The sequence below is a fragment of the Petaurus breviceps genome, unplaced genomic scaffold, assembly GCF_028583685.1.
Source record: "Petaurus breviceps papuanus isolate PSGF00001 unplaced genomic scaffold, PetGlider_PUasm1.0 90823, whole genome shotgun sequence".
NCBI classification, from domain to species: Eukaryota; Metazoa; Chordata; class Mammalia; order Diprotodontia; family Petauridae; genus Petaurus; species Petaurus breviceps.
Genome location: NW_027187352.1, coordinates 15,819,939 through 15,842,255, shown reverse-complemented (window position 1 = coordinate 15,842,255; position 22,317 = coordinate 15,819,939). Strand labels below are relative to the sequence as shown.

The 22,317-nt window shown below is 37.5% G+C and overlaps 1 protein-coding gene across 1 annotated transcript in view; it reads right to left on the bottom strand.

The window, feature by feature from the left end:
- ANKRD42 (ankyrin repeat domain 42) overlaps positions 1-22,317 on the bottom strand; it is a 100,972-nt gene that overhangs the window by 2,399 nt on the left and 76,256 nt on the right. Inside the window, exons 12-13 of the mRNA XM_069070955.1 lie at positions 21,843-21,969; positions 5,375-5,519 (exon numbers count right to left, since the gene is read on the bottom strand). Coding sequence (XP_068927056.1) covers positions 5,375-5,519; positions 21,843-21,969 — 272 coding nt within the window. The remainder of the gene's footprint in view (positions 1-5,374; positions 5,520-21,842; positions 21,970-22,317) is intronic.

Here is a 22,317-nt window from a genome sequence, read left to right as displayed (position 1 = left end):
ATCATCTTTCAAGAAAATATTGGGGTGGCTAGGTTACACAATGCACTGGTCCTGGAGTCAGAAGGACCTGAGTTCAAATCCAGCGTCAGACACTTGACACACTTACTAGCTATGTGACCTTAGGCAAGCCACTTAACCCCAATTGCCCTGCCTTCCCCCCTCCAAAAAAGCAAAAAAAAAAAAATATATATATATATATATATATGAAAACTGCCCCAATGTTCTAGAACCACAGGGTAAAATAGAAAGTGAAAGAATCCACTGATTCCAAAAGAGATCCTGAAAGAGGTCCCAAAATGAAAACTGCCAGGAATATTGTAGCCAAATTCCAGGGTTCCCAGGTCAAGGAGAAAATATTGCAATTCAAATATGGTGGAGCAACAGTCAGGATAACAAAAGATTTAGCAGGTTCTATGTTAAAGGATCAGAGGGCTTGGAATATGATATTCTGGAGGACAAAGGAGCTAGGATTACAACCAAAAATCATCTACCCTGCAAAACTGAGTATTAATACTTTAGGGGGAAAAATAGATATTCAATAAGATAGAGAACTCTCAAGCATTCTTGATGAAAAGACCAGAGCTGAATAGAAAATTTGACCTTCAAATACAACACTAAAGAGAAGCATAAGAAGGTAAACAGGAAAGGGAAATCATAAAGGACTTAAGTTTAAACTGTTTACATTCTTACATGGAAAGATGATATTTGTAATTCAAAAGACCTTTCATATTATTAGGGTAGTTAGACAGAATATATATAGACAGAGTGCACAGATGTGAGTTGAATATGATGTATGATATCTAAAAAAATAAAATTAAGGGGCAAGAGGAATGTACTGGGAGAAAGAGAAAGGGAGAGGTAGAATAGGGTAAAATTATTTCACATAAAAGGCAAGAAAAAGCTTTTACAATGGAGGGGAAGAGAGGAGATGAAAGGGGGAATGAGTGAATCATACTCTCCTCAAAACTGGTTCAAAGAGGGAATAACATGCACACTCATTTGGATATAGAAATCTAATTTATCCTACAGGAACATAGGAGGGGAAGGGGATAAAAGAAGGAAGGTAGTGGTGATAGAAAGGAGGGTAGATTAGGGGAGGGGGTAATCAGAAGCAAAACACTTTTGAGGGACAATGAAAGGAGAGAATAGAATAAACAGGGAGGGGAAAAATAGGATGGAGGGAAATACAGTTAACAATAGTAACTGAAAAAAAAATTGGAAACAAGCTTCTTTGATAAAGGTCTCATTTCTCAGACATATAGAGAACTGAGTCAAATTTATAAAAATGCCATTCCTCAATTGATAAATTATCCAAAAATATGTTCAGTTTTCAGATGGAATAATTAAAGCTATCTATAGCCACATGAAAAAAACATTCCAACTCACTATTGATTGAAGAAATGCAAATTAATATAGTTCTAAGGTACCACCTCATACTTATTAGATTGGCTAATAGTTCAGAAAAGGAAAATGACAAATGTTGAAGGGGATGTGGGAAAAATGAGACATTAATGCACTATTGGTGGAGTTGTAAACTGATTTAACCATTCTAGAGAGCAATTTAGAACTATGCCTAAAGGACTATAAAATTATGAATACCCTTTGATCTAGCAATACCACTACTAGGTCTGTATCCCAAAAGAGATAAGAAAAAAAAGGAAAAAAGAACTACATGCACAAAAATATTTATAGCAGGTCTTTTCTGGGGGCAAAGAATTAGAAGTTGAGGGGATGCTCATCAACTGGGGAAATGCTGAACAAGTTGTGGTCTATGATTATGATAGAATACTATTGTCCTATAGGAAATGATATGCAGGATGCTCTCAGAAAAACCTGGAAAGACTTGCTTGGGCTGATCTAAAGTGAAGTGTACCATGCACAAAGTAACAGTAGTATTGTAAGATGATCACCTATGAATGACTTAGCTATTCTCAGCAATACAATGATCCAAGACAACTGTAAAGGACTTATGATGAAAAATGCTATCCATCACCAGAGAAAGAACTGATGGCATTTGAATACAGATAGAAGCATACTTTTACTTTACTTTTCTTGAGGGTTTTTTAAATCTATCTTTTCTTTCACAACATGACTATTATGGATATGTTTTGCATGACTACACATCTATAACCTCTATCAAATTGCTTGCCTTCTCAATGGGGAAGGGGGCATAAAGAGGGAGGAAAGGAATTTGAAGAGTTTTAAAAACAAATGTTAAAAATTGTTTTTATGTGTAACTGGGGAAAAATAAAATACTAAAAATTAAGCAATTAATTAAAAAAATAAAACCATCAGCAAGCATTATCTGTAATGGGGATAAGCTAAAAGCCTTCTCAATAAGACTGGGGTGAAGTAAGGATGTCCATTATTGTCACTATTATTCAATATTGTACTAGAAATTCTAGCTATAGCCATAAGAAAAGAAAAATAAATTAAAGGAATCAAAATGGGCAATGAAGAAACAAAACTCATTCTTTGCAGATGATATGATGGTATACTTAGAGAACCCTAGAGAATCAACTAAAAAACTACTTGAAATAATTAACAACTTTATCAGAGTTGAAGGATATAAAATATTACATATATATATGAAATAAGTCCACATAAATCATCACATTTCTATATAGTACTCTAAAGCCTAGTAGCAAAAGATAAAAAGAGGCATTCCATCTAAAATAACTGTACACAGAGGTGGCTAGGTGGCACAGTGAATAGAGCACCAGCCCTGGAGTCAGGAGGACCTGAGTTCAAATTCAGCCTCAGATGCTTAATACTGGCCATGTGACCTTGGGCAAGCCACTTAACACCAATTGCCCCTCCAGAAAGAAAAAAAAATAACTGTAGACAATATAAATTACTTGGGAGTGTATCAGCCAAGACAAACCTAAGAACTATATGAACACCATTAGAAAACACTTTTCACACAAATAAAATCTAAACAACTGGGGAAATATCAATTGCTTATGGGTAGAGCAAGTCAATTTAATAGAAATGACAATTCTACCCAAGTTAACATACTTTTTCAGTGCCATACCAACCAAACTGCCAAAAATTATTTTATAGAGCTAGAAAAAAATCACAAAATTCATCTGGAGGAACGAAAGGTCAAGAACATCAAGGGAATCAATGAAAAAACATGTGAAGGAAGGTGATCTAGCAGTGTTGCCATTCAGTTTTGTCTGACCCCTTGTGACCCCATTTAGGGTTTTCTTAGGAAAGATACTGGAGTGTTTTTTTGACATGTCCTTCTCCAGGTATTTTACACGTGAGAAAACTGAGGCAAATAGAATTAAGTTACTTGCCTAGGCTCCCATAGCCAATAAGTATCTAAGGCCAGATTTTAACTCACAAAAATGAGTCTTCCTCACTACAAACCCAACACTCTTATCCACTGAGCCTTCTAGATGCCTAATCTAAACTGCATTATAAAGAAGTAATCATAATCTGGTAGTGGCTAAAAATACAGTGGTACATCAGTGGAATAAATTAGGTACACAATACACAGTAGCAAATGGCCACAGTAATTGAGCGATAAATGCAAAGATCCAAGCTTTGGGGGCAAGGACTCATTATATGACAAAAATTGCCGGGAAAACTGGAAAACAATTTTGCAGAAACTATATACGGACTAACATCTCACATCATATACTGAGATAAGGTCAAAATGGGCACATGATTTAGACATAAAGGATGATACCATAAGCAAATTAGGGGAGCATGGAATAGTTTACCTGTCAGATCTATGGATAAGGGAAGAATTTATACCCAAACGAGAGATGAGTATTATGAGATGTAAAATGGATAATTTTTATTATATTAAATTAGAAAGTTTTGTACATACAAAACCAATGCAGCCAAAATTAGAAGGAAAGCAGAAAATGGGGGCAAATTTTACATCAAGTTTCTCTGATAAAGGCTTCATTCCTCAAATGTATAGAGAACTGAATGAATCAAATTTGTAAGAATGAGTCATTCACCAATTGAGAAATGGTCAAAGAATATGAAAAGGCAGTTTTCAGAAGACGAAATCAAAGTTAAACATAGTAATATAGTAAAATGATCTAAATCACAATTGATTAGAGAAATGCACATTAAAACATCTCCAAGGTACCACTTCATATCTATCAGATTGACTAACATTACAAAAAGGAAAATGATAAATGTTGGAGAAGACACACAGGTAGAAAAATTGGGACACTAATGCACTGTTGGAGTTGTGAACTGATCCAACCATTCTGGAGAGCAATGTGGAACTATGCCCCAAGGGCTATCAAATTGTGCATACCCTTTGATCCAGTAATACCACAACTGATCGTTTATCCCAAACAGATTTTTTAAAAAAAATGAAAAGAACAGATTTGTATAAAAATATTTATAGAAGCTCTTTTTATAGGGGCAAAGAATTTGGAAATTGAGGGGATGCCCATCAATTAGGGAATAGCTAAACAAGTACTGGCATATGGTCATGATGGAATACTATTGTCCTACAAGAAATGACAAACAGGATGTTTTCAGAAAGACCTGGAAAGGCTTACATGAATTGATGCAAAGTGAAGAAAGCAGAACCTGGAGAACATTGGACACAGTATCAGCAATATTGCACAAAGAACAATTGTGAATGACTTGGCCATTCTTAGCAATACAATAACCCAAGACAATTCCAAAGGATTCATGATGAAAAATGAAAGAACTGATGGAGTCTGAATGCAGATCAAAGCATACTTTGGTTTTTGTTTTCTGGGTTTTTTTGCTTTTTGGTGGGAAGGCAGTGCAACTGGGGTTAAGTGACTTGCCCAAGGTCACATGGCTAGTAAATGTTAAGCGTCTGAGGTCAAATTTGAACTCAGGTCTTCCCAACTCCAGGGCTGGTGCTCTATTCACTGTGCCACCTAGCTTCCCCAAAGCATACTTTTTTTTTTTAAGCAATTGGGGTTAAATATCTTGCTCAAGGTTACATGGCCAGTTATTTTGTGTGGGTGCTAAGTATCTGAGGCCGGAACCGATCCTGGGTTTCCCAAAGCTGGGGCCGGCGCTCTTACTCAGTGCGTCACCTGGATGCTCCATGTACTTTTTTCTAACTTTATTTTTCTTGGAGTTTTTTTTAGGGGGGGGGTCCTATGTTTTCTTTCACAATAAAGGCTAACAGAAATATGTTTTGCATGACTACACATTTATAACCTATATCAAATTGCTTACCTTCTCAAGGAGGAGGCAGAGGAGGGAGAGAGTTTGGAACTCAAAATTTAAAAAAAAACAATGTCAAAAATTATTTTATATGGAATTGGAAAAAATATAAAAATTTTTATCAAAAAACCCAAAAGAAACAAACCATAAAGCCTTATTATCATGTCATATGAGTGATTAATGAGCTCACCATGGAAACAACATTGTTTAGGCGAATTTGATCCATAGGGGTTCGATGATGACTGGCCTCTGCTCGGAATTCATCCAGCTGACACTCCAGTTTTTCTCTACGTAATCGTTCACCTTCCAATTGGACCTGTAGCTCTTTGATGATCCTGTCCAAAACACAAACAAAAAAAAGTTTATGTCTACAGTCAACATACAACTATACTTGTGTGAGAAAGATGGGGATCTTTAATGGAGGCGGCAGGAATGGTTGCCAAGTGTTCCTCTCCCCCAACACTGTTAATAGGCTCCTTGAGGTGGGTTTCTTCATCTTTTTTGTTATCATGCGCCCATTTGGCATGGTAAACTCCATGGACTACTGAGAATGTTTTTAAATGCTAAAAATAAAATATGTAGGGTCTGTTAACCTGAAAGTTTAGTCAAAGGAGACAAACAGGCTAGGTGATATACATTTATATCATTTATTCCCTTAAAGCTAGCAGCTATGTGCTGCACAGAGCCAGAATCTAAGTTCTAACTGCCTGATACAAGAATGACAAAGTTATTTTATATGTTTTTGGACAATCCCAGGATATCTGTGTCACTTAGATTTATGTTCTCCATATGTTTCCTATCCATACCATGGGAAAGGAAGTTTCTTAGTGGTAAATACAGGTTGACAAGACAATAGGAAAAGTAGGGTCAGTTGGAATTTACGATATCAGGATGTCTCTGTTCCCCACCCTCCACCCCCATGGAGTATTGTCCCCAAGATAAATAAAATCCCACTATTCAGCCTTATCTGGTCTCTGGAGTTGCTGACACAGGAAAGGGCACTTTTAAAGCAAAGCAAAGCAGTCTGATTGATTAGTTCAAACTCTGACTCTTACTGAGGTTCAAAAAATGATATTTAATGGTTATCAGATCTTAAAGGGAACTAATTATACTGAAATACAATTATCAAAGTATTTTTTAAAACAAGTTTACAGACCTACAGGTTTAAGAACCCCTGGCTTGATGCTTATCACCCAAACTTAAAGGTAACTGGTATAACCTAGGCTCTGATCAGGGTACAATGAGGGGTGAAAGAAATTCAATTTCTATAATTCAGCTGGGAAGGAGTCACAAAGTTTTAGAGTTAGAAAGGAGAAATCCCCACTATAACATACCCAATAAATCATCATCCAGGCTGGTTTGGAAGACTTCCAACAAGAGGTAACTTACTACCTCCCTGAGAAGTCCATTTCACTTTTGGATAGCTCTTATTATTAGAAAGTTCTTCCTGACATCAAGGAAGTCAGAGGATATAAATTTAAATCCTGCTTACTACCTGTATGACGCTGGACAAATCACTTAATAATTAGTCCCTGGGCTTCAGTCTTCTCAGCTGTAAAATGCAAGGGTTGGGCTAACTGGCCTCTAAGAGAGATTCTAGATCCAGATTTATCATCTGGAATGATCCTCTGATCTTCCACCTACAGCTCCTAGATCTACCTTTTGCAGTCAAATAGAATTAGTCTACTCTTGCTCATAAAATTTCTTCATATCTTATACCTTCAGCCCTACCCAAGTGTTCACTTCTCCAGACTAAACAATTCCAATTCTTCAACCATTCCTTCTAGGGCATGGTCTCAAGGCCCTTCACCACCTTGTTGCCCTACAAATGCTCTCAAAATTATCAATGTCCTTTCTAAACTCTGGACACCAAGACCATACACAAAATTCCAGAGGAGATATGATGAGGACAGAGTACAAGGGCAGCCAAGAGACCTGCATCACTGAATGCAGATCAATATTTTATAGGCTGTTTTGGCTGTCTGATCACATTGCTAACAAAGGAAACACAAAGAGGGGGGCAGCTGGTAGTTCACTTTGGAGTCAGGAGGACCTGAGTTCAAATCCAGCCTCAGACACTTAACACAAAAAAAAAACCTAGCCGTGTGACCTTGGGCAAGTCACTTAACCCCAATTGCCCTCCAAAAAGCAAAAAAAAATCCAAAAAAACCCACAAAGAGAACACACTCAACCCCCGGCATAATTTTTAGATAAACTTCTGCCTGATATATAGCTCCCCCATCTTGTCTTTAAAAAAAAAACCTTTAGGGGCAGCCAGGTAGCTCAGTGAGTAAGAGCACCAGCCCCAGAGTCGGGATGACCTGGGATCGAATCCGGGCTCTGATACTTAGCACCACACCCAGAAATAACTGGCCGTGCAACCTTGAGCAAGTTACTTAACCCCGATTGCTTTAAAAAAAAAAAAAAACACTGCTTTTACTTTACTTGAAACACTGCTGAATTTCATTGTCAACCAATCAATAAGTGTTTGTTTAGTACTCTCTAATCTCCTGTATCCTATGCTTTTATATCCTATGCACTGAGGATACAAAAACCAAAGTCAAACAGTCCCTACCCTTAAAAGAATTCACATCCTACTGGGGAGGAGGGGGAAGAGAAGCTAACATGTACATATTTAAAAGCATACATAAAATAAATACAAAGTCATGTGAGGGGAGGCACTAACAGCTGGAGGAATCTGGAAAAGGCGCACTTGAGTAGAGCTTAGGAGGAAGTTAGGAATTGGACCAGGCCCCAATAAGACAGAACGTCATAACCTGGCATGGGAGAGAGACTGTGCAAAGGCACAAAGTCAGGACAATAAATAGCTAGGAGACCAATTTCACTCAGTTGAAGAATGTATGAAATGGAGTAATATATAATAGGCTGGAAAGGTGGGTTTGTGCTAAATTGTGAAAAGCCTTAAATGACAAATAGAGGAATCCATATTTGACATATTTTTCAAAGGAACAACTGGACTTTATTGAGTAGGTCACTCTATCAGATCTGTATTTCAAGAATATGGGCCATGTGTAAAATGGATTAGATAAGAAAAGGACTTGAAGCAAGAAAACCAATTAGGAGTGATAATCATTTAATATCAATTTAATAGCCTCAATAAGGGCCAGAGCTTGAACTAATCAACCAGAAGAAGAGCCTGGACCTAACAGCTTCTTTGTTCTCTGAGTAAACTCAGAGAATACCTCTTCCTATGTCAACAAAGCCAGATAGGGATGACTTTATGGCCATTAAGGATGAGACCCTTAACCCAAGACATTACCTTGAGTAATGGAACTTTTTCTTATCAATATTTTTTGGACATATACTATATTATGGCATGTTAATGGTAATGAAAACACAGATATCCTGGGCCATAATTTCAGTTGACACTTTGTCAGCTCTCTTATTTTATTGTATTTACTACTTATTCAATTAAGAAAATTCCTTTCTCATACCATGATTAATTATATATGGAGATCATAAATTCGAATGACACAGCTATCCTGAATTGGGATGGCTCTAAAATGTATTTAACCCTTCTCATTCTTTTGTTCAGGAAGTTAGACTTTATCTGGCTCCATACATGTATGTATTCAGCCAGCTTTAAAGGAATAAACAATATGAATTTACATATCACCTAGCCTGTTTGCCTTCTTTAACCAAACTTTCAGGTTGGCAGGTGAGGGCCTGAACTAGAATAATGGTCATCTTAGTAGAGAAAAAAGAACAGACATGAGAAATGTCTTGAAGGAAGAATCAACAAGATTGGCAACTTATTGAAGAGTGAGACAATGGAGAGTGATAAGTAAAACGGCTCTGAAATTGTTACCTTGAGTGACTAGAAAGATCATTGGAGCCACCAACAAAAATAAGGAAATTTTGAAGACAGATGTTTTCAGGTTAAGATAATGATTTCTGTTTTGGAAATGTTGAGTCTGGGATACCTATGGGAATCCAAGTTGAAAAGGTGGTAGTGTGAGTGAAGAGGAGAGAAGACACATTCAAGAGATGTTGTGAAAGCAGATATGACAAGACTTGGCATCAGACTGGCTATGTGGGGTAAAAGGGAGAAGTCAAGGAATACAGTGAGATTTCAAACCCACGTGACCAGGAGAAACATGATACCACCAACAATAAGAGGAAACTTGGGAAGAGGGAACGGTTTGGGGGGTAAAATAATGAGCTCTGTTTTGAACATATTGAGTTTGTGGTGTTTATGGGACATCAAGTTTGAAATCTCTAAACGATGCTGTGAGTTAGGAGTTCAAAAGAGAGTTTGAGAAGAACATATAGTTATGCAAAACATCTGCCTAGCAATGATACTTAAGCTCACGAGATCTGTGAAGTCACCAAGACAGTCCAAGACAGAGCCTTGGAGAACACTTCTAGTCAGGAATCCAGACATGGATAAAGACTCAGCAAAGTAGACAGAGAAGGTGCAGACAGAAAGACAGAAAGGAACAGAGCCAAGAGAGAACACTGTCATGAAAACCTGGAGAGGACACAGTATGGGAGGAGAGGATGGTCAACATCAAGTGGAGGAGAAAAGGTCAAGAAGGAAATGAACAGAAGAAAAAAGAACCTCATATTTGGCAATTTTTATATGTGACTAAAGCTATTCTCTCCAAGGTGATCAGCTCACTGATAAATTCACTGGCTTTTTCTCAGTGTTCATTCTGTTTGAATTCTCTTCAGCTCCTGACTGTCATCTACCTTCTTCCCACAGCTTCTATGTCACTGCTCCCTTCCCAATTCTCTTCTGACCTACCTACCAGGCTTCTCCTGGCTTCCTTCAGTACTTAACCTTCTAAAGGGGACCATTTCCAGCCTGTCTGCCTTCTCCTCTCCCCATCCTTTCCCCCATGCTTTCCCTCTGAGATTACCTTCCATTCACACTGCATATAATACATAAACATAATTCCTTGCGTGCTGTCTCCACCATCAGAATGTGAGGACAGGGGCTGTGCTTTCTTTGTATTCCCAGCCCTCAGAACAGGGCCTGGCACATAGTGAGAGCTTAATAAATGCTTGTTGACTGTTAACTGTTACTATACATTATTCCCCTTCATGAATAGTTCTGTCTAGTCACACTGGCCTTCTTACTGGTCTCTGCACAAGACCTTCCATCTCCCATCTCTTTGAATGTTCTTCCTCATGCCTAGAATGCTCTCCTACCTTACCTCAGCCTCCTTCAAAGCTCAGCTCAAATAACTCAGGCAGCTAGGGTGCCACAGTAGATAGAGCACTAGCTCAGACTGCCTCAGACACTTCCTGTTAGTTAGCCATGTGACCCTGAGCTAGTTACCTCACCTCTATCTCAGTTTCCTCAAACTGTAAAATGGGGCAGGTTATACCAGTGGAGACAGGTAGGTAGCACCTACCTCCCAGGATTATTGTGAGGATAAAATGAGATAATATTTGAAAAGCATTTAACACAGTGCCTGACATATATGCCAGTAGATGATTAATAAATGTTTGTTTTCTTCCTCAAAAAGCACTTTCCCTCAGCGAGTAAGAGCACCAGCCCCAGAGTCAGGATGACCTGGGATCAAATCCGGGCTCAGATGCTTAGCACCATACCCAGAAATAACTGGCTGTGTAACCTTGAGCAAGTTACTTAACCCCAATTGCTTAAAAAAAAACACTTCCTACATGAGATCCATTCTGATTTCCACATCTGTTTATGCTGCCAACAAAATATTACTTTGTAATTTTTTCTACCTATCTATAGCACAAATCTGACCATGAAATTTCCTGGATCAATTAAATAGAGTGGGGCCTTATTGCTCACAGTGCCTCAAGGAAGTTTCTAAGAACATAAGTTTCAGAGCAGATCTGCATGTGTTCATTAAACTAATGAAATCCTTCTTAGTGTCCATTGCTGATTATCCATATCCTAGCTGCTAAGCCCTGGTATTTATGCAAGGCTCTTTCAAGAGTCCCCTTCATCCTAGACATCTCCACTTGAGTTTTCCATGGGCTCAAATTCAACATGTCAAAACCAGAACCTATTACTTCTTCCTTAAACAGATCTCTCCTCCAAACTTCCTTTATTTCAACTGAGGGCATCACACCCTTCTGGTCACACAGGTTTGTACCCTTTGATTCATCCATTAATGACTACACCCATCCTCTCCACCCCCTACATATCCAACCAGTTATCAAGGCTTATCACTTTCACCTGGATAGCATCTCACATCTAACTCTTTTGAATCACAGAGTCACCAACTTCATTTGGGTATTCATCAACTCCTACCTAGACTCTCTAGCCTACTAAGTGATCTCCTTGCCTCTAGTTCCCCCCCTTTCTAATCCACTTTACTGTCAAAACAATATTTCTCAGATACAAGTTTAGCCATGTGAGCAAGTATAGCAGGCATGCTAGCCTCGCTAAAGCAGCAAGGTACCCTGATAAAGAGAGAGGAGGCAGCATGTGCCAAGCAAGTCAAACCACCAACATCTTGACCACCACATCTCCTCAGACTCTAGTAGAGACAGTCCAGGACCCTGAATCCAAGGCCATGGGAATTAGCCATTATCCTGGGTAGTAGTCATCCCCTCCACCCTCCCCGGGCCAGGGATGCAGCAACCCCTGCTCCTGCAGGTACCCCAGTTGTTGTTACTGAAGACATAGAAAAGAAAGTTCTTGCTACTTCAGCACTGTCAAATGATTCAATATCAGAAACTGAAATTTTTATCAATAGAAATTACATTAAAGGGGCAGCTAGGTGGCACAGTGAGTAAATCTCCAGCCCTGGAGTCAGGAGGATCCGAGTTTGATTCTGGCCTCAGACACTTAACACCCACACAAAAAAAACTAGCCGTGTAACCTTGGGCAAGTTACTTACCCCCAACTGCCCTCCAAAAGGCAAAAAAAAAAAGAAAAGAAAAGAAATGACATTAAAGAATAAGCATTAGCATCTGCTTTGTCACTGCACTGTACTGGGCTTTTCCACCTGTCTCATACACGAAACCTTCCAGACATGTTGTCTTCCCCATTAGAAAGTGAGCTCCTTGAGAATAGAGACTGTCTTGCTTTTCTATTTGTATCTCCAGTGTGTTTTGCACATAATAATAGCTTAATAAAATCCTTATTCATTCATTCTTGCATTCATTTCAATCCTTTACTCAAAAATCTACACTCTCTCCCCTATTTCTCCCAAGATAAAATACAAATTCTTCCACCTAACTTTTAAAGCCCTCTGCCTTTCCAGAATTATTACACTCTGCTTCTGTTTACATTCTCCACATTCCAAACAAACTGGGCCTACTCCTAAGTCTGTATTTTCTCTCCTACTTCTGTTCCTTTGGGTAAGTTGTAACCTATGTCTAGAATTTACTCTCTTCTTACCTAGAGACCTTTTAGAATTCTAGATCACTCAGGTTTATCTTAGGTATCACCTCCCTCTCAAAGTCTTTCTTAATCTCTCCCGATTTTAGTTTTCTCTTCCTCTTCATATTGCTACCTATTTACTTTCATGTTGTACCCCTGGCTCCCCTCCAGAAAATGTAAGCTGCTTGAAGGCAGGGCCAGTTGCATTTTTGTGTTTGTATCCTCAGTGCCCAAATAGTAGACATTTAATACTTGCTGAAATATTAGAATCAGATTCAGGGACCGAATGCTGTCATTACTGTAAGGAAAAAATGCAAACAGAATAAATTTAAGAGACAAAACAAAGTTTTTCAGGGGCCCATTATTGATATAAAACAAAGCACCCTTAAAAAATGATTGACGATTTGAATGGACAAAAAAGAAATCTCTCTGAAAATTATTTGCAAGAGGCAGGCTCGGAAGGCAGTGGCACACAGAGGCAGTCCCGGAAGGCAGCTGTGTGCAGAGGCAGGCCAGGAGGAGGCCTGATCAACTTGGGGGGCAAGTCGTCCCACCAACCACAAGGGCCACTACCAGGCCTATCACCAAAGGGCTGGGACTGGAAAGAGCAAGGTAAGAACCAAATGCAGGGCCCTTGTCCAGGACAGCAAATACTCCTGGGACTACCATTCCATAGCCCAGAAATTTAAAAAAAAAAGCCCCTATCAGGACCTCCAAGGACCAGAATGGCAGAGTGAACCCTGCATGCTCCAACACCCCCCCCCCCAGCCTGAAAACATAGTAATTATTGCCCCAGGGCAAAATCCTCAAAAGTAAAGGCTTGGGAACCCTAGAGGAAGGGTGTGGCTAGGACCCTGCCTCAAAATGGGTAGAAAGCAGACTACAAAGACCCTGGAGTCCTACTATCCTCAGAGGGAGGAACCAAACTCAGAGGGAGACGAGGTGGACTCCACACCCACAGCTGAAACATCAACAGGGAACCCATCCCAAGCACAGAATGCTCTCCTAGATGAGCTCAAAAGGAACTTTGAAAACCAAATGAGAGAGATAGAAGACAAAATGAATAATTCTTTTAAAATCAAAATTGCAGAATTAGAAAAAGATGATAATGAAGAAAACAGCTCCTTAAAAAGAAAAGTGTATGATATAGAAAAGAAGCTCCAAAAACTAACCAAGGAAAATGATTTGCTAAAAGTCAGAATCAACTAAATTGAAACAAATAACTCTGTGAGGAACCAAGAATTAGTCAAACAAAACAACAAGAATGAAAAATTAGAAAAAGAGGTAAAACATCTCAATGGAAAAATAACTGACCTGGAAAACAGATTGAGGAGAGAGAATCTGAGAATCATAGGCCTACCAAAAAATCATGATGAAAAAATGATCCTGGACAACATTTTCCAAGAGCTCATTAAGGAAAATTTCCCTGAGATACTAGAACCTGAGGGTAAAATAGAAATCGAGAGAATCCACCAGACACCCCCTAGAAGAGATCCCAAACTGAAAAGTCCTTGAAATGTTGTGGCCAAACTCAAGAACTACCAGGTAAAAGAGAAAATACTTCACGAGGCCAGAAAGAAACAATTCAAATATCAAGGAACCACAGTGAGGATCACACAGGATTTGGTAGCCTCTACACTGAAAGACTGGAGGCAGTGGAATACAATTTTCTGCAAGGCAAAAAGAGCTTGGGTTACAACCAAGGATCACCTACCCAGCAAGACTAAGCATATTCTTCCAGGCAAAGAGATGGTCATTCAATGATATGACAGATTTCCAGACCTTTCTGATGAAAAAGCCAGAGCTCAATGGAAAATTCAACCTCCAATTACGAGATGCAAGAGTGACATAGAAAGGTAAACGAGGAAAACACACACACACACACACACACACACACACACACACCCTGTTATTTAATAAGAGTAAACTGTTTATAGACAAGTAGAGGGTATGAGTATAAAATACACAAAATGACGATTAAAAAAATCTTATTAAGGGCTACAAAGGGACTTTAATGGAAGAAGAGGAATGAATGAAGTGGAAAAGGGTAAATTATGCCACACAAAGAGGCATAAAAACAATATAGCTGAGGAAAAGAAGGGAGGGAGATGAGTATTATATGAGTTTTTCCCTCATTGGTTCTGGTGCAAGGAGGGAATAACAATCAGTTAAGCATAGGATTCTATGGAGAAGAGATGCAAAACATATCATATTAGAGGGAAAGAGGGGAGGAAGAGGAACTTGACATGAGATTTGTTCCTGTCACTCTTGGTGCAAAGAAGAAGTAACATACTTCATTAAGTATAAAAATATCCTACAGTCAGTAGGAAGGGGAAAAGGCTACAAAAGGGGCTGGGTGGTTAGTAGGGAGGGAAGAAGTAAGGGGGAAGGGGAGGAAAAGGGAGAGGGGCTTATAAGGGAATACTGAGGGAGGAGGTGGTCCAAAGGAAAACTATTAAGGAGGGGAAGACAGAAGGGGAGAAAAAATATAAGCATTAACAGGGGAGGGAATAGGATGGAGGGAAAGAAACAGATAATAATCATAACTGTAAATGTGAATGGAATGAACTCTCCCATAAAACAGAGGCAGATAGCAGAATGGATTAAAAATCATAATCCTACAATATACTGTTTACAAGAAACACATCTGAAACAGAGGGATACACACAGGGTAAAGGTAAAAGGCTGGAGTAAAATATATCATGCCTCAGCTAAAGTAAAAAAAGCAGGGGTAGCAATCCTTATCTCAGATAAAGCAAAAGCAAAAATTGATCTAATTAAAAGAGATAAGGAAGGAAACTATATCCTGCTAAAAGGCACCATCGAGAATGAAGCAATATCATTACTTAACATATATACACCAAGTGGTATAGTATCTAAATTCCTAGAGGAGAAGGTAAAGGAATTAGAGGAAGAAATAGATAGCAAAACTATACTAGTGGGAGACCTTAATCTCCCCCTCTCTGAACTTGATAAATCCAACCTCAAAATAAACAAGAAAGAAGTTAAGGAGGTGAACAGAATTTTAGAGAGGGTAGGTTTGATAGATCTCTGGAGAAAACTGAATGGGGATAAAAAGGAATATACTTTCTACTCAGAGGTTCATGGCACATACTCAAAAATTGATCATGTTCTAAGGCATAAAAACCTCACAATTCTATGCAGTAAGGCAGAAATATTAAATGCATCCTTCTCAGATCATGATGCAATAAAAATTATATGCAATAAAGGGCCAGGGAAAGACAGATTAAAAACTAATTGGAAACTAAACAATTTAATCCTAAAGAATGAGTGGGTCAAACAAGAAATTATAGAAACAATTAGTTATTTCATTCAAGAGAATGTTAATAATGAGACAACATACCAAAATTTGTGGGATGCATTAAAGGCAGTTCTTAGGGGAAGTTTTATATCCCTAAGTGCATCATGATTAAATTAGAGAAAAGGGAGGTCAATGAATTGGGCATGCAATTGAAAAACCTAGAAAAAGAACAAATTTAAAATCCCCAATTAAATACTAAATTAGAAATATTGAAAACAAAAGGAAAGATTAATAAAATTGAAATCCAGAAAACTATTGAATTAATAAATAAAACTAAGAGCTGGTTTTATGAAAAAAAAAACCAAAAAAATTGATAGACCCTTAGTCAATATGATAAAAAAAAGAAAGAAGAAAACCAAATTATGAATATCAAAAATGAAAAGGGTGAATCTACCTCCAATGAAGAGGAAATCAAAACAATAATTAGGAATTATTTTTCCCAATTCCATGCACATAAATTTGACAATCTTAGGGAAATGGATGAATATTTACAAAAATACAAGTTGCCCAGATTAACTGAAGAGGAAGTAAATTACTTAAATAACCCCATCTCAGAAAAAGAAATTGAACAAGCTATCAGTCAATTCCCTAGGAAAAAATCTCCAGGGCCAGATGGATTTACTAGTGAATTCTATCAAACATTTAAAGAACAATTGATTCCAATACTCTACAAATTATTTGGGAAAATTAGTGAAGAAGGAGTCCTACCAAATTCTTTTTATGACACAAATATGGTACTGATACCTAAATCAGGAAGGGATAAAACAGAGAAAGAAAATTATAGCCCAATCTCCCTCATGAATACAGATGCAAAAATTTTAAATAAAATATTAGCAAAAAGACTTCAGCAACTTACCTCAAAAATAATATACTTTGATCAGGTAGGATTTATTCCAGGAATGCAAGGATGGTTTAATATTAGGAAAACCATCAGTATAATTGATCATATAAACAATAAAACTAGCAGAAACCACATGATTATCTCAATAGATGCAGAAAAGGCTTTTGACAAAATACAACATCTATTCCTATTAAAAACACTAGAAAGTATAGGAATAAATGGACCCTTCCTTAAAATAATAGGTAGCACCTATTTAAAACCATCAGCAAATATTATATGTAATGGGGATAAGCCAGAAGCATTTCCAGTAGGATCAGGAGTGAAACAAGGGTGTCCCCTCTTATTCGATCTGGTACTAGAAATGTTAGCAGTAGCAATTAGAGAAGAAAAAGAAATAAAAGGAATCAAATTAGGCAAACAAGAGAACAAGGTATCACTCTTTGCAGATGATATGATGATATACTTAGAGAATCCTAAAGAATCAAGTAAAAAACTACTTGAGACAATAAATAAATTTGGCAAAGTTGCAGGATATAAAATAAGCCCACATAAATCCTCAGCATTCCTATATATTTCCAATGAAATTCAACAGCAAGAGATAGAAAGAGAAATCCCATTTAAAGTTACTGTAGACTTTATAAAATATTTGGGAATCTACCTGCCAAAGAAAATCCAGGACCTATATGATCACAACTACAAAACACTTTTACACAAATTAAGTCAGATCTAACTAAATGGAAAAATATCAATTGCTTGTGGCTGGTTCAAGCTAACATAATAAAAATGACAATTTTACCTAAATTAAATTATGTGTTTAGTGCCATACCCATCAATTTACCAAAAAACTACTTTATAGAGCTAGAAAAAATAGCAACAAAATTCATTTGAATAAATGGTCCAGAATATCAAGGGAATTAATGAAAAGAAATGCTAGGGAAGGTGGACTAGCTATACAAGATTTCAATCTGTATTATAAAGCAGCAGTCATCAAAACTACTTGGTACTGGCTGAGGAATAGAGGAGTGGATCAATGGAATAGATTAGGCACACGAGATTCAGCAGTCAATGACTTTAGTAATCTATTGTTTGATAAACCCAAAGACTCCAGTTTTGGGGATAAGAACTCACTATTTGACAAAAACTGCTGGGAAAACTGGATTATAGTATGGCAGAAACTGTGTATAGACCATTACCTAACACCATATACCAAAATCAAGTCTAAATGGGTGCATGATCTAGGTGTAAAGGTTGATACTGTAAGCAATCTTGGAAAACAAGGAATAGTTTACCTGTCAGATTTGTGGAGAGGGAAAGACTTTATGACTAAAAAAGAATTAGAGAGCATTATAAAATGCAAAATGGATAATTTTGATTACATTAAATTGAAAAGCTTCTGTACATACAAAGCCAATGTAACCAAGATTAAGAGGGAGATGGGAAATTGGGAATTTTTACAACCTATGTCTATGATAAATGACTCATTTCTAAAATATACAAAGAATTGAGCCCAATCTATAAGAATACAAGTCGTTCCCTAATTGATAAATGGTCAAAGGATACAAACAGGCAGTTTTCAGAGAAAGAAATTAAAGATACCTATAAGTACATGAAGAAATGCTCTAAATCACTACTGATTAGAGAAATGCAAATCAAAACAACTGAGGTACCACATCTCACCAGTCAGATTGGCTAAGATGACAAAACAGGAAAATGACAAATGCTGGAGAAGATGTGGGAAAATTGGAACACTAATGCATTGTTGGTGGAGTTGTGAACTGATCTAACCATTTTGGAAAGCAATCTGGAATTATACCCAAAGGGCTATAAATAATTTCATACTCTTTGACCCAGCAAAACCACTTCTAGGGTTGTATCCCAAAGAGATCATAGAAGTGGGAAAAATACCCATATGTACAAAAATATTTATAACAGCTCTTTTTGTGGTAGCAAAAAATTGGAAATTAAGGGGGTGCCCATCAATTGAGGAATGGCTGAATAAGTTGTGGTATATGCATGTTAGGGAATACCATTGTGCAATAAGAAATAAGCAGATGGACTTCATATTTACCTGGAGAGGCTTATACAAACTGATGCTGAGTGAGCAGAGTAGAGCCAGGAGGAATTTGTACACAATTACAGACACAATGTATGTGTGATGACCAACTTTGATAAACTTGACTCTTCTCAGCAATCCAGAGACATAAGTCAAACCCAAAAGACTCATGATGGAGAAAGATGTTTACATCCAGAGAAAGAACTGCGATTGAACCCAGATTGAAGCAAACTACCTGCCCTTTTTTGTTTTCTTGTTTGGTTTTGTTTCCTCTTTCCCATTCTTCATTCCATCTGTTACAATCCTTCTTTATAATCTGACTAATGCCTAATGTGAAATTATTTGCAGATACTATACTTGATTGTATGCCGCCATGGCAGGGAGGGGGAGGGAGAGAAAATTTGAAACTCAAGAAACTGTGGTAATGAATCTTGTAAACTAAAAGTAAACAAATTAATAAAGACCAAAAAAAAAAGAAAATTATTTGCATCATGCTCTAAATCACTATTGACTAGAGAAAGGCAAATTAAAACAACTCTAAGGTACCACCTCAAACCTATCAGATTGGCTAATATGACAAAAAAGGAAAATTATATATAGGAAAACTGGGACACATGCACCACTGGTGGAGTTGTGAACTGATCCAACCATTCTGGAGAACAATTTTAACTATGCCCAAGGGTCATAAAACTGCAAACCCTTTGATCCAGCAATAACCAGTAATAGGTCTATGTTCCAAAGACAAATAAAAAAAAAAAAGTGGGCCGGGGGGGGGGGGGACGACCTATTTGCACTAAAATATTTATAGCAGCTCTTTTTGTTGTGGCTAAGAATTGGAAATCAAAGGGATACCCATCAATTGTGAAATGGCTAAATAAGCTATGGTATATAATTGTAATGGAATATTATTATGCTATAAGAAATGACAAGCAGGATAATTTCAGAAAAACCTGGAAAGATTTATATGAACTGATGCAAAATGAAGTGAATAGAACCAGGAGAACATTGTACACAGTGACAGCAACATTGTTCTATGAAGAACCATGAATAATTTAGCTATTCTCAGAAATACAATGATCCAAGACAATACCAAAGGACTAATGATGAAGCTATTATTCTCCAGAGAAAGAACTGATATTGTTTGAATACAGACTAAAGCATACTATTTTTCACTTTCTTTCATTATTTTTCTTCTTGTACAAAATGACTAATATGGAAATGTTTTATATGATTGCATATGCATAACCTATATTTTACCATTTCTGGGAGGAGGCAGGGGAGGAATAGAATTTGGAACTCAAAACTTAAAAAAAAAACAAATGTTAAAAAGTGTTTTCATGCATAATTGAGGGGAAAGTTTTATATACACACACACACATCCAAATACATGCGTATATATAAATATATGTGTGTATACACATACATACATACATATACATGTATATATATATATATAAAATCATTTGCATCAACATCATTATTAATTCATCAGTAACATATAGTCAAAGACAAGATAGCACAACATTGGTCTTCAAGTCAAAGATCCAAAATCTTAGTTCCATCAAGGGGTAACTTTACCTATGGGTGAACCTGAGAATGCACCTATAGAAAATGGAGATATTACTTGTGCCATATACCTCACAGCGTCACTGTGAAGAAAGCATGTTGTGAACCTTAATGTGCTATTATGTTGGCTATTAATATTCTATTAAAGTCTATTAAAAACTTAATGAATCTAAAAATAAAAGTCTGACTTAAGCTTTTTAAAAAATCAAGGGAAACTGAAATCTATGTACATCACCTAGGAAAGTGCTGCTCCCATGTGAAGTACTCTGCAAAGCTTCCTGCTTGGTATCAGGATCATATTGGAAACATTACCAAGGGCTATAATGGGCATTTTACAAATAGAAAGAGACTTCTCTAAAATCCACATCCTCGTACTGGGGTCAGAGCTTATTTGTGGGCAGAAAGAGTCCCTTCAGGAAGTGATTTCAAAGTAGTCTGGAAGGCCAAGCAGCCCTACCTCCTACCCCCAAATACTTCTACTACCTTCCTAGGATCTGAATCTTCACAATTAGTGAAGTAATTCAGACCTTTGTCTTTAGGCCTTGTCTTGTTTAAAAGTGAAAATCCTCCTTGATGAATAAATTCAGTTAATCCTTATCAGCAATGTAAGTTTCATATGAGTGTGTCAGCTCCCTTTTCGGAAAGCCTATTGACAACAGAAAGAACTGGGAGGTTATTAGAAGACTTAGGGGAGAGACAAGTAACACTTAAGATGTGAAAAGATTTAGAAAGGGCAAAGTAGGGTGGGGAGGAGGAGATCTCAAAACAACCCAGTTTGGTTTACCAAGGTTTGTAATAAAAAAGACCATGTTCTCCCACAGGAGACTGGAAGTTGCTGAGCAGTGGACCCTGTAACCCCTTCCTCCTACCTCTACTCTGTCTAGAAGAAAGGCTGGCAAGTTAGTAGTGGGAGGAAAGACTCGCTACCCTTACAAATCCATTCCTCTCATGCTCCAGCAGCAACAATAATACCACCAGAATCATGCTTTTAGAACTGCCAGGTTATAAAAGGTCAGCTACCAGAATGATGCATGAAACTCCCTTACATCATAAATTAATGAGGGAGGAAGGGTAGGCAGTGAGGCACAGGGCAAAGAACCAGATAAGGGCAGAACAATAAGAAATGAAGACCATGGTGGTAAGGAAGAGGAACGGTGAAAGATAAACCACTGGAGCATCATCCCTTATAGTCAATATATACCCCCTTGGTAAGGGATAGGGGGTAGGGAAGAGAAACAGCCCAAAGAGACTAGGGTAGATCTCTGGTTATGAGGTAATCACCCCATCATCACTACACAAGGTTTCTTTACATTCTTATCATCCAAACTGTAGTAAGGTCCTCTGTACTACAGTTTGAAGTTAGATGAGTTCTTGAAAAATAGCAGATTCTTATCCTTTATAAGAAGTGTGAGGAAATAGAAAGGATTAAATCTAATACCATTTTAGTAGGAACAGGGAAAAATTTCTGGTCAACAAGTCCTCAGATAGTATTTGGAAAGGTATCCAAAAACTTTTTAAAATGATTAATCCCCAAGGATATTACCTTTCAGACTTTTGATCTTCTTTCTTCTGTTTTATGTCTCCTTCTGATATCCCTCCCAGCTGTTTATAGTTACTTTCAGCAATTTCTAGAAGTCGTCTCAATTCTACAACCTTTTCATAAGCTCTTACTGTAAAACAAATGTAGTGTGGTAATCTTAATTAGGTAAGGGCTACATGCTCTTGCTTAGGATGCTAGACCAATAAAACAAAAAAACAAATAAATAAACAAAAAAAAACCCTATCCTTACATTATGGGGTTGCTGTGGTCAAAGTGCTCTGAAGACCTTAGAGCATTATATAAATGTGGGCTAACCATAGCTAACACATCACCACCATAATTTATCTGCTGCCTTGAGCAGATAAACTGTGTGAAATAAAGTATCATCTCATCAATATCTATCAATCCCTTTCCTATTAATGTTCCCTGTGAATCTCTGGAATTTCCCCAGTTCTCACCAATTACTATGAACACTTTT